Raw genomic sequence first — 11,731 nt, forward strand, 5'->3', positions numbered from 1 at the left:
CGCTCGGGTCCCCCGCGGCGGAGGGGGTGCGGATAAACCAAGGGAGGCTATTGTTCATTTATGCTTTCACTTTCATTTTTTTTTTTTTTTTCCAGGAAACTGTACAGAAGTCTCAGAGTTTTGGCTGCTTGATCCAAACCAGAAAGGGATTCCGGGATCCGTAAACTCGGTTTCAAGACTCTGAGTGAGTCGGGTCAGAACCAAGGTGAGGATTCCCAGGTGAGAGGGTCGGGAATTTGGGCTGCTCCTGCTGGGATCTCGTGGTCAGAGAGTGTCTGACCTGTTCCTTCTTATCTGCCTCCATAAAATGCTGTGGCAGCAGATTCCGGATTTTAAATTATTTGCTGTGTAAAAGTGTTTTCATTTGCGTTAAACAGGTTTCATAGAATCCCTGAATGATTTGGGTTGGAAGGAACCTTAAAACTCATCCAGTGCCACCCCTGCCATGGGCAGGGACACCTCCCACTATCCCAGGTTGTTCCAAGCCCCAATGCCCAGCCTGGCCTTGGGCACTGCCAGGGATCCAGGGGCAGCCCCAGCTGCTCTGGGCACCCTGTGCCAGGGCCTGCCCGCCCTCCCAGGGAACAATTCCTGCCCAATCTCCCATCCATCGCTGCCCTCTGGCAGTGGGGAGCCATTCCCTGTGTCCTGTCCCTCCATGCCTTGTCCCCAGTCCCTCTCCAGCTCTCCTGGAGCCCCTTTAGGCCCTGGAAGGGGCTCTGAGGTCCCCTTTTCTCCAGGCTCTCCAGCACAGAACATACAGGCTGTTCCCATGTGTGTAACAGCACAAAAGTAGCATAAAGGTAAACACAGAACTATCAGAACAGCAAAGTTGAGTTGTGCACAGCAGAATTCCTCACATCTGTCTCCAGCTTTTATTTCCTAGTAAGGAAGGAGGCTTCAGATATCCAATATCTATCACTTTTGCCTGTAAAATTGTACATTTATGTTTAAAAATTCTTGCAGTTCAGCACAGCTTCTGGTATTCCTGATACTGCGTTACATAAAAAACTCCCCAAACCATACACACAATTGTCTTTTTTTTTTTCCTGTTTCCTCAGGTTTCAATGGATTTTAACAGTCCCCCATCAATGGATTTTAACAGTCACCCATCATCTCTACAAGACAATGGTTTTGTAAGCATTTCCTGATGTGCTGCCTGGCAGTAAAATCTGTATTTGACAGTTGTACCTCTGAATGAAGATTTGTGCTAGCACTGCTTCTGCTTGTCTCGCCTTCTTCCACCCTTTAATACTTGGGACATTCCTGTTTCCATAGGGAGAATCCCATTCCCAACACTCTGCATTAGAGATCCTCCTAGAGCTTCCTGTCCTGCCTCTCTTGCTCATCTGTCTTTGTGGAGCTTTTTTAGGGGAATTTCTCTTTTCCTGGGATTCAGCTCCAGCAGTGCACAAATGGTTTGGATGGGACTTTCCCATTGCTTATGTTTTCCTGGATATTTTTTCCCTTTTTCTCAGGTTGGAAGCCGTTGTGTGAGACCATTTTTTTAGTAAAAAACAGGTCTTATGTTTTCCTGGATATTTTTTCCCTTTTTTTCAGGTTGGAAACTGTTGTGTGAGACCATTTTTTTAGTAAAAAACAGGCATCCTTTTTCTTCCAGCTGTTGGCACGTGCATCCTTCTGCTTTCCTGCACTCAATCCCTGGAGTGAAGGAATATTTTTCCCATTTTAACTAAGACACAGATGGGTATTTCCCTGTTGCTTAATTTGAAACTGAAAGAAATACTTTATATTTTATTATTTTTAGGGAATACCCAGCCACTACCAAGGGAATTGACAAGATTATCTAATTCAGACCTTTTCCATGGATTATCTCATTCAGACCTTTTCCATGCCTAAGTTTCATGGTTCCCATTCAAGCTTTATGTAATCTTGAGTAAAAGGGAGGGAATGTTTCAGTGTCTTTGGATTTTTTCTTTTATTTTCTGCAGAATATTGCAGTCATAGAAACAAAACAGAACAAAGATTTTTCTGCCTCCTTGGGCTTTGTCCAGTTGTAGTTTCCCTGCCCTTGTGAAGTTCTGCCCTGAATTTCAACTCTGAAATGGTTCTTTTATCACCTTCCTTGATATTGCCTTTTATTATCCAATCTCCCCAAGCTTGGAAGCTCAAAATCCCATTTTCACTTTCTTTTTTTTTTTGTTGACACCTTGTCCTGGAGGAACTGCTGAGAAAGCACAGAGCTAAACATTTGTGGGTTTGAGGGGCTTAGTTCTGTGTGGAAGAACATGGGCACAACTTGATTTATTATTTAGCTAAATATTAGCCTGTAGATTTTAGCAGTTGGATAATTAGCAAATAATAATGGCTGGTCAGTAATTCACATTTTTGTGGATTTTTGTCCTGTCCAGCCATTAAAATAATTCAATGATTTCACCTAAGTGAATGAGTTTTTAAATTTTTTTCTAACTTTTTAATTTTTAAAAAACTTTTTTTGGAATTGTTTGGGGTGTCTCAGTTGTTGCCCAAGAGAGGAGAAAACCAATGTGTTCCTCTTCTGTCTGCAGACTATGGTACCCACTGATGCACTTGGGACATCCAAGGAAGAGATGGAAAGACTCAAGGAAGAGCCAGAGATGTGGAAGGCAAGTTCTGTAAAGCACATGGAACCATGGACACTTGCTGAAAGATAAGGATTAGTCCATCCTTCTAAAAGCAGATCAACTCCCCCACATTCATAACCCTTGTTCTCTGTTCTTCAATGCTTTGTGCTTGTGTTGCTCTCAGTGGGAACCACTCTTGTAAGTTTAATATTTACCCAAAGCGTTAAAAACCAATAAATGTGAAGGGCTTACTCAAGGTTTTGTTTGTTCCCGTAGAAATAAATTTTTTAAAAAATTTAAAGGCTGTTTCTTTTTGTGATCCAGAAAAGAGTTGAAGAGGCTGCAAAGGTAGAAGTTGACCTTCTTGTCTCCAAAGCAAGTGCTGATAGGGAGGATGCTAGAGCAGAGAAGAAGCTGACAGAGCTGAAGGAGCAAGAGGAGCAGCGTAAGAACAGCATTATCATCTTTGAGGTATGGAGAAGGCTGGCGGTGTTTGGGAGCTTGGGAAGGAGGAGTGGATTAGGAAAAAGGGAGGAATATTTCCAGTTTCAATGGCTTCACCAGTGTGCAGACTGTACTGGTAGAATGTTCCACACTTTGTTTTCTGCACTTTAGTGTTTCACGGGCAGGCAAAGAAACAGTGCAATTAAACCAAGTCTGTTTGGGGATGAAACCTGACAAAATCAGTCTTTCCCTTCCAAGATTCTCCCCTACAGATGAGTTCAGCTCTGTGTCATGTGGATAAAGCTCAGTGGGTTGATTCCACTGCTTTGCCAACTCCCTGTTCTGTGAGAGGTCACAGCACCCAAGGGATCCGCGTTTCTTAAGTGCCAGTGAGCTGGGCAAGAGCCAGGGCCTGTTTGAAGAGGGGTTTTCCTTCTAGAAGTGCTTGGTTCCAGAGCCCATTGGTTCATTCCCTCAATATTCCCTGTGCAGTAACAGGAGAAGGTTCCACGGGCTGCCAAGGAGGTGCTTTCAGTGAGGTTTGGTAAATCACTGATGAGAAATTATGGCTCAAGCTATTAAAATATAATTAACAGCTTAAATACACTCAGGTAGGGGAGAGATTTTCTGAAAGCTGATTTTGGTTCTTCAATCGTAAATGTTTGGATTTTATACCCAGGAAAGGTCATTATCAAATCAGGCTTTTGCCTTTGGCTGATGGGAACTGGTCTAAGAGGCTCCAGTGGTTGATGACTTTAAAGGAGCCACCTTCTAATTGTGGCTGGCTGGAGCTGACAACATCTGCTCTGTTTCCTTCTCATTCTGGCACATTCCCTGTCCAGGAAACCCTGGATTTAGTTACAGGGGCTTTGTGTCCCAGCAGGATCCATTGTTGTGGAGGAGTTCCGGAGCAGACAGGAGGAAGGAGAAGAACATGAAGAGGGAAGAGCAGCAGCATGGCAGAAACTGCCCAGATTCTGCTGAAATACATTTCTGTCTTTATTTAAGTGTTTAATTTTGCCTTTAATGTTTTTGCCCTGTAGCGGGAACTCTTTCTGTTAAACCGAGAAAACGCTGAGCTGAAGGAAGAGATTGAAAAGCTCAAGGAAGACCTGGAAGAATACAATTCCCAGGATAATCTGGTAAAGGAGGTGAAATATTTGGAAATTCGTCTTTTAGGAGGGCAGATTTTTATTTTCAGAGAATGTTTTGGGTTTGAAGTGACCTTAAATCTCATCTCATTCCAGCCCCAGGGACACCTTCCGCTATCCCAATTGTCCAGCCTGGCCTTGGATACTTCCAGGGATGGGGCAGCCACAGCTTCTCTGGGCAGCCTGAGTTTCAGCCCCACTGAATTTGTCCCTCCTAGACTGTTGGGGCCACTTGTTCAGCATTTGAACTTCTGCTCATTTCAATATCAAATAAACCTGAAAGTTTCAGTTTCTTATTTTCCCTGGCAAGACAATTTGAAGCAGGCTGAGGATATGGAAATAAATACAAGAGGTACTGAAAGCATGAGAGGAATGAAGAGAAGCAGAAATTTATTAAATGGTAGACACTGGAATAAAAAATATTCATAGCATTGGTAATTTTCAAGATTTCTTTTTCCTGTGTCAATTCTAAAGTTTGAGATTAAAAAGAAGGTGGCAGAAATGAAACTGAAGTTCACTCACCTGGAAGACATGAAGGATGATTGGGCAGATATGGACACTCACTGTGTTTTTGGGGCGGCTACAAAAATCCCCTTCAGACTGAATCAGAACCAGGCTCTGCTGACTTTTGAAGATGAAGAGGGTAGGATGTATATTTTAATGATAAAATTAATGTCTGATGTATTTCACCTGGTAGTGGTGTGGTTTTCACCCAAGGGTATTTTGAAAGGAATGGGAAAAATCTTGTGTTAATGTTTTATACAATAAAAGCATCTTTTGACAGCATGGAAGTTTTACTATTCCCACTCAAAATCTATTTCAATATATATTATTCATAATATATTTGTTATAGTTATTATTTTGTTAATATTTATTGTTCATTATTATTATTATAGATGCTAAGATATTTTGCCTGTTATTATATTTTGCCTATAACCACTGAGATTTTATGGAACTAGACATGCCTGAAGACATGGATGCTTGGGATCTGGTGACCTAATTATTATTTATTTCTCCTTTACTGATGCAAAAAGAGATTTTTTTAAGAGATTGGGGAATAGTTTTGGGTTTACAATGATTAAACAAAGCTTTTCATATCTGATTTCCCTCAGTTGCCCAGAGACTGACAAAGATGGGCAAGCACTCTGTGAACCTGGACAACAGAACAGCAAATGTGGGAGTGAGGCCTTTTGAACTTGAAATGGGATTCCAGTTTGAGGTAAACACCTAAAATATAAAAACACAGGTTCTTAAAAAGCTTTAGGTTCTTTTTTTTTTTTGGTATTTTCAGTCACAAAGTGCACAAAAATTTGGTATTTTTAGCTCCACGTCACTGTCTCTGGAAAGAAGATCAATGTTTCAAAAATACCTGAGCTTCCCATTCCTAAAGACTGGATGAGAGACAAACTTGAGCTGAATTTCTACAAAACTGAGCAAGGAGGAGGAGGAGAAATAGAAAATGTGACCTACAACAAGGAGTCTGGGACAGCTGTCATCACATTCCTCAAACCTGGAGGTAGAGTCTGGAATATTTTCTTACCCAAATTCAGGCCAAATTGTCCATCCAGGGTTCCATTCTGGGGTAACCACTGAGTGTTGCAAACTCTTCCCACGGGGAGTTCATGGATCCCTCAGCAGCTTTTCATTACATCCCTTTTTGAGCAAACATAACCTGCTCACAGTTCATGAGCTTTATTTCCTTCAGAACTTTTTCAAAAAACTTGGTTTTTTTTTTCCTTTGCATTGCCAGACACTCGTATTGGAAAGAGAAAATCAGGAAAATGTGTTTGATTTCAGCTCCTGTTGCACGACAATGAAGTTGGACAGGAATTCCTGTTGCCCAGCTGGCTGGAATTCCATGATCAGTGGAGCCACATCCACTTAGAGCAGCTGCTTTCGATTTATTTCAGAAGCTTTTGTGGGCATTTAATGATTTTGCTCTTTTTTCTGGGAGTGCCACAGAAATTTTTTGCAGAATGCACATGAAGAATCTACAAGTGTGCCATCCTACGTTAGCTTCTACATCCAGAAAGATGAGTCTGGTCTTTGAAATGTTCATCAAATACTGTTTAAATTATATAAAATAATTAACTCTTTTTTTTTTGCCTCGTTCTCCATTGCAGCAAGTAACAACTTTTTGGGATGTACTAAATACCCTTTCTATGCAGAGGGAAGGTGCTTCAAGCTTTCTGTCTCCCCAAATTTTGATTTTCACTTCAGAAATTTTCAGGTAAAAGAATCCACTCCAGGCTGATAGAGCACAGATAAGGGGGAAATAGGAGAATGGGCAGACTTTTCAGTCCTGAGCCCTGCAGAGGCTTTTGTGTGAACTTAACAGCAAGTGTGAGTGTGAAATAGGCTGATGAGCTCGTGTGCTGCAGTGTGAAAGCTGTAATTTATTTTCCAAGGGTGTGCTTGTCTTTCCTTGATGGAATTATCTCAGCACTCCCCACGTGCCTGTGTTGGACAGGAGGGAGCTGTTGGGGAAGGAGGTTGAGCACAGAGTTCTCCAAGTCACAAAGCTCTGTCAGGCTGACCCCTAAGCAGGATCCCAGAGACCCTGCAAACGAAACATTTGCTCATTCATTCATTGATTTCATTCCTTCGTTCAGCCCAAATACTGACTCTGTCACACACAGCTTGCTCATCATATTCTGCCTCCAGTTGTCTGCTGCTTTATGAACAGATGGTAATCGAGTCAGTATTGTGTATATAATCAGGCCTTTGTAATTAAGGCATGGGCTGGAGCGTGTGCAGGACACCCAGCAGGAGTCCCTGCAGGTGTGGGGCGTGTCCTGGCAGGGATTTTTATGGAGTGGTGCTGTCTGGAGCCATGGGAGATCCCCACATTCAGTGTGTGGGTGCATTAAAGAGTGCAGGACGCACCAGTTAAGGAATCCAGATGCACTGGGCTCAGAATCGTGGAATCACATGAGCTGGGAGGGATTTACAGGATCATCCAGTCCAGCTCCTGGCCCTGCACAGACACCCCGACAGTCCCACCCTGGGCATCCCTGGCAGTGTTGTCCCAATGCTCCTGGAGCTCTGGCAGCCTCGGGGCCGTGCCCATTCCCTGGGGAGCCTGGGCAGTGCCCAGCACCCTCTGGGGGAAGAACCTTTCCCTGAAATCCAACCTAAATCTGCCCTGGGACAGCTTCAGATGCTCTTCCTCTGCTCCCAGAAGGCAGAGATTGCAGCTGTCCCTTGGGATGAGTCTCCCCTCGCTCTCCTCCAACAAACCAAGTGCCCTCAGCTGCTCCTCCATGGCCCCTCCAGACCTTTCATAGTAGTGCTATTTCCAGTGAAATTTCCACTGTCTAAAGCCTTAACCTTATCAAAGATCCCAGCCATACCTGAGCAAGGAATTCCCATCTCTCTCAGTTCCTTTGAATGCACAGCTGCTGTATAATCCAAGTGTGTTCTTTCCTCCACAGCCGTACTGTGGGGTTTCCAAGAAGACCATTCTGCTGAAAGGAATCCCAGAGGTGGAAGAGGATGAAGAAAGTGTGCAGGACATGATTGAAATCCACTTCCAAAAGCCGAGTAACGGAGGGGGGGAGATAGAGAAAATCAAATACATCTCCAAAGGAGCAGCCTATGTTTGTTTTGAGGAGGATACTGGGAATGCCACCATGGAAATCACAGGGAACTCGTGAAGTTCTGAGGTTTTGTTCCTCAGAGGCACAGCAATTTATGTAGATATTGTGCTCTAACGTTCTGAAATTTATGTGTACAGGAGGAATTCCTGCCTTTGATTTGTCTCATGGCACTGACTTTGCACGGAAAGTCAGCAAAACTCCCCACTTGTGTTCCAGGTTAAAGGCACAGACAAAGCCTTCAGCAGCCCTTGAAACATCATCTAAGATTTTCTGCAACTTTGCATATTTTATATCGTGCAGATTTTTAAATACTCCAGAGTGGGATGAGTGTATTATTTCTTACATTTTGGATACAAAAGCCACATCTAATCCCAATCCAAAGCCTCCTCACAGTCCTGCTTTGTTGAAGTGCCAGAGCTTCAGAAGGTGGCTCTGACACAGCTCCAGTCCTGCTGAGGTTGCTGAGTGCCACCAAACTCAAATACCTGAAAGAATCCTGTAATTTCATAAACCCCACATTATCAAATCAGTGATAGAATTAAAACAGAAAATGGGAGATGCAAACCCAAGAAATTGCACTTAAAGAGATGTGATGGCATTTGCTGCCTTTAGCTGTTGAGCTTCTCCCTGTTCATAGCCTGCTTTATTGTTTGGTTTTAATATTTGTTTCTGCAATTAAATTTTTCCTCATTTTTGTTCATGATTTTGGTTATTTTAAACTATTGCAGTCAAGGATTGAGCTGCTGCTGTATCTGGTTTTGTAACAATGCTGGGGGAACAGCCCTGAGGGATCTGGTGATCCCCAGGCTGCTGCTGGGAGGGCTTTGACAGAGTTACTTTCCAAGGAGAAATGTTTTTCCCTTTCTGCTGTCATCCTTGGAAAATAAATCCTTTGCTGACTTTGCACTTTTGCCACCCTTGGGGGCTGAAGTGGTTTGGCCCCAACAATTTTAACTCCAAACTAACACGAGCCTGAAATGAAAATAATTTATTTTCAGGGTATTTGACATCTTGATACGAAGAAAAAGGACAGTGCACTGAGAAGAGCATTGCACTAATACCTCAGGGTTTATTTTTCCAGACAAACTGGTAATTGCCAATGGATAAAAGTTGAATATGGAAAATTAAAATGCTGCAAACACCACAGTTTATTTGGAATTTGCTGCTGAGTGAGATCTGTGTGACTGTAGCACCTCTCACTGTTTAGGGCATGCAAAGGCATGGATTGATTACCTGACCATTGTGGAATAATAATAATTAATTCAAACAAAGTAATACTGAAGAATTTATGGACATTGTGCACTTTTGCACTCTCAGAAACTTGGTAAGACCAGACAGCCTAAAAAGAAAGGGGGGAAAACCTGAAAAAGGTAAAAAATGTCATGAACTTCAACTGTACCTCACTGGTAAATATTGAGAAGTAAATCCTTAAAAAGGAAAAAGCTTAAAATTCTCATGAAGTGTCACAGTGTATGGGAGCAGTGAGAAGCTGCAAGTTTTAAAGCACAGAAAATAAATCAGATTTTTACATTTTAAAGACGATGTCTGTAGGTGTCTTGCTTTCATCCCTGATGAATTGTGGCTTGTGATGATTACCCTGTTAAATTTTAAAGCAGCAGTGGTGCTTTAAAGGCTGGAGACTGGTTTTAATGATGAAAAATAAGAATACAGTGTCGCTGATGCTTCTATAAATGTCAATATCCTTTTTCCTCCCCACTGGGCTGACTTTCTCTCGGGCTGGGAGGGTTTTATACCCACGTTACACATTACATGGACATTTCCCAGCTGCAGCTTTCACCCGAACATCGGTGTTGAATCAAACCTGGGGCTGTTTGGGGCCACGGGAGCTGTGCAAGCGCAGCCTCTGGGGTGCCATGGGTGTGCTCTGCCATGCGTGTCCCCGTCCGTGTGGGATATTGGGAAGGAATTCCTCGCTGGGAGGGAGGTGAGGCCCTGGCACAGGGTGCCCAGAGAAGCTGTGGCTGCCCGTGGATCCCTGGAAGTGTTCCCTGTTCCCTGCGTGTCCCTCTCCATGCATGTCCCTATCCCTGCGTGTCCCTGTCCATGTAATTCCCTCTCCGTGCATGTCCCTATCCCTGCGTGTCCCTCTCCATGTAATTCCCTCTCCATGTATACCCGTTCCCTGCATGTTCCGTGTTCCCGTGTCCGTTCCCGGCCGCCGCAGTTCCCGGCGGGAAGGGCGGGCGCGTGTCGGGACCGGTGGGATCGCCGTCCCAGCGGGATCCCCATCCCAGCGGGATCCCCATCCCAGCCGGATCCCCTTCCCAGCGGGATCCCGTCCCGTTGGAGCGGCGGCCATGGCAAGTGCCGGGGCGCGGGGGGAGCGGGGGCCGCGCACCGCGAGGGACAGGGCCGGGAGGAGCTGGGGGGGAAAGCGCCGGGAAAAGGTGGGAAGGGAGCTGGAGAGAGACTTGGGACAAGGGCTGGAGGGACAGGACACAGCGAATGGTTCCCACTGCCAGAGGGCCGTGTTAGATGGGATACTGGGAAGGAATTCCTGCCTGGGAGGGTGGGCAGGCCCTGGAATGGAATTCCCAGAGCAGCAGTGGCTGTGCCATCCCTGGCAGTGTCCAAGGCCAGGTTGGAGCAGCCTGGAATTGTGGAAGGTGTCCCTGCCCGTGGCAGGGGTGGCCCTGGTTGGGCTTTAAGATCCCTCCCAAGCCAAACCAGTGTGGGATTTGCCGGGAAGCCCCAGCAGGACCCCGTTGCCACCGGTGACGGGCAGACAGAGCCGCTGCCCCGTCCGTCCCTGCCGCCCGTCCCCGCGGCCCCTCCCGCAGCGCCCATCGCTGCCTGGGAACAGCTGCTCGGCACAGACGCGTCTCGGGAGTGATTCAGCACAAACTGTGTGTTTGTGGGTTTTTTTTTTTTCCCCTAACCCCACTAGCAGGCCCGAGTGTTGCTCCCAAACACCAGCTGGGAAGGTGTGAGGGCTGTCTGGCAGCTGAGCGCTCCGGCTGTGCCAGGCGTGAGAAAATCCCGCCTGCATCTTGGAAGCGCCCTGTTTGTATTCCCTCCGTGCTGCCTCATTAGAGCGGGGACTTGCTCTCACACGAGCTTCGCCACCAGGATAATTGGCTAGTGTAATTAATTAAAGCTCCTGGCTCTCGAAATTTGATGGGGGATAAAAGGAGGTTGCAGAGCCTCGCTGGGTTTGTCTCCAGAGCCGTGGTGGTCCCCAGGATTTTGGACAGACATCACTCCCTCAGCAGCACATTCTGCTTTGGAACTGGAGCTGGGATTGTGCTTTAGGCAGCCCAGGCCCAGAAAAACAACTTCAGAGAAGTTTAAAGAATTCAGATGGAGTGACTGACCTCAGGCACAGTCCCATGAACGCTGCCATGCAGACAAACAAATTTATCTCCTTTCTTCCAAAAAGTCAACGAGCTGTTACTAAATTTAGTCAATGTTCCACAATTTGCAGTGATTTTGCTGTGGTATTCCCAGTGAAATGTTACTGTTCATGTCCGTGTAATAAGAATGGAAGGAAAATCTGCTCTTCCTAACAAGACATGGATGCAAATCCTATTTGGGATGGGGTTTCTGATTGCTGCTGGGGCTTTGGCTCTGATGGAAATCATGTGTGTGGTTGGTTGTTTCATGCACTGCGAGTCTGGGCTGGCTGGGATTATGTTCTCCCAATTTAACAAGGTTATCCATGTAATAAATGGAGAAAGCTGAGTCAGAACACAGCCTGAGATCCCGGCTCTCCTGGATTTAACAAGGAATCTGCCCCTTCCACTCTGCAAGGAGTCCTTGCTGAGCACCACATGCAGTTACAATTTTTCATTCTCTTCTAAATTATCAGTGGGACGCTGGACCTTCCAGTTGAGAAACTTAAATTCAGTGCTCGTTTTTATTGCTTTAAGAAGATACTGAGAGGGCGTAAATGGCATTTAAAGCCATTTTTTTAGTGCACGGTAATGTAGGTGCCTGAGGCAGCCTGGCATGC

At 45.2% G+C, this 11,731-nt stretch overlaps 2 protein-coding genes across 5 annotated transcripts in view; both read left to right on the forward strand.

The window, feature by feature from the left end:
* Positions 1 to 70: 70 nt before the first annotated feature.
* NMI (N-myc and STAT interactor) lies at positions 71 to 9,295 on the forward strand. 4 transcript variants are annotated; one of them, XM_017736078.1, is made up of 10 exons: positions 71 to 207; positions 1,088 to 1,136; positions 2,529 to 2,606; positions 2,889 to 3,035; positions 4,052 to 4,159; positions 4,634 to 4,802; positions 5,272 to 5,378; positions 5,483 to 5,675; positions 6,283 to 6,389; positions 7,594 to 9,295. In XM_017736078.1, exons 2-10 carry the CDS (start codon positions 1,092 to 1,094, stop codon positions 7,813 to 7,815), a joined length of 1,176 nt encoding a protein of 391 aa, XP_017591567.1. In that variant the 5' UTR covers positions 71 to 207; positions 1,088 to 1,091; the 3' UTR covers positions 7,816 to 9,295. The 4 variants fall into 4 exon arrangements, with proteins under 4 accessions (XP_017591567.1, XP_017591565.1, XP_017591564.1 ...); XM_017736076.1 differs by having other exon boundaries at positions 72 to 219; positions 1,062 to 1,136; XM_017736075.1 differs by having other exon boundaries at positions 72 to 205; positions 1,062 to 1,136.
* Positions 9,296 to 9,978: 683 nt separating this feature from the next.
* Positions 9,979 to 11,731, forward strand: part of RBM43 (RNA binding motif protein 43) — a 5,077-nt gene continuing 3,324 nt past the window's right edge. The window contains exon 1 of the mRNA XM_017736084.1: positions 9,979 to 10,079. Coding sequence (XP_017591573.1) covers positions 10,077 to 10,079 — 3 coding nt within the window. The 5' untranslated portion in view covers positions 9,979 to 10,076. The remainder of the gene's footprint in view (positions 10,080 to 11,731) is intronic.

Source organism: Corvus brachyrhynchos, unplaced genomic scaffold (assembly GCF_000691975.1).
Source record: "Corvus brachyrhynchos isolate BGI_N302 unplaced genomic scaffold, ASM69197v1 scaffold45, whole genome shotgun sequence".
NCBI lineage: Eukaryota > Metazoa > Chordata > Aves > Passeriformes > Corvidae > Corvus > Corvus brachyrhynchos.

What these genes read in the sequence shown, in the direction of transcription:
- NMI (XM_017736076.1), top strand. Translation starts at nt 1,068, where the DNA reads ATGGATTTTAACAGTCCCCCATCAATGGATTTTAACAGTCACCCATCA. An exon ending in ACAGCATTATCATCTTTGAG is followed by an intron (nt 3,036 to 4,051) that starts GTATGGAGAAGG and finishes TTTGCCCTGTAG; the next exon opens with CGGGAACTCTTTCTGTTAAA. An exon ending in CACATTCCTCAAACCTGGAG is followed by an intron (nt 5,676 to 6,282) that starts GTAGAGTCTGGA and finishes TCTCCATTGCAG; the next exon opens with CAAGTAACAACTTTTTGGGA.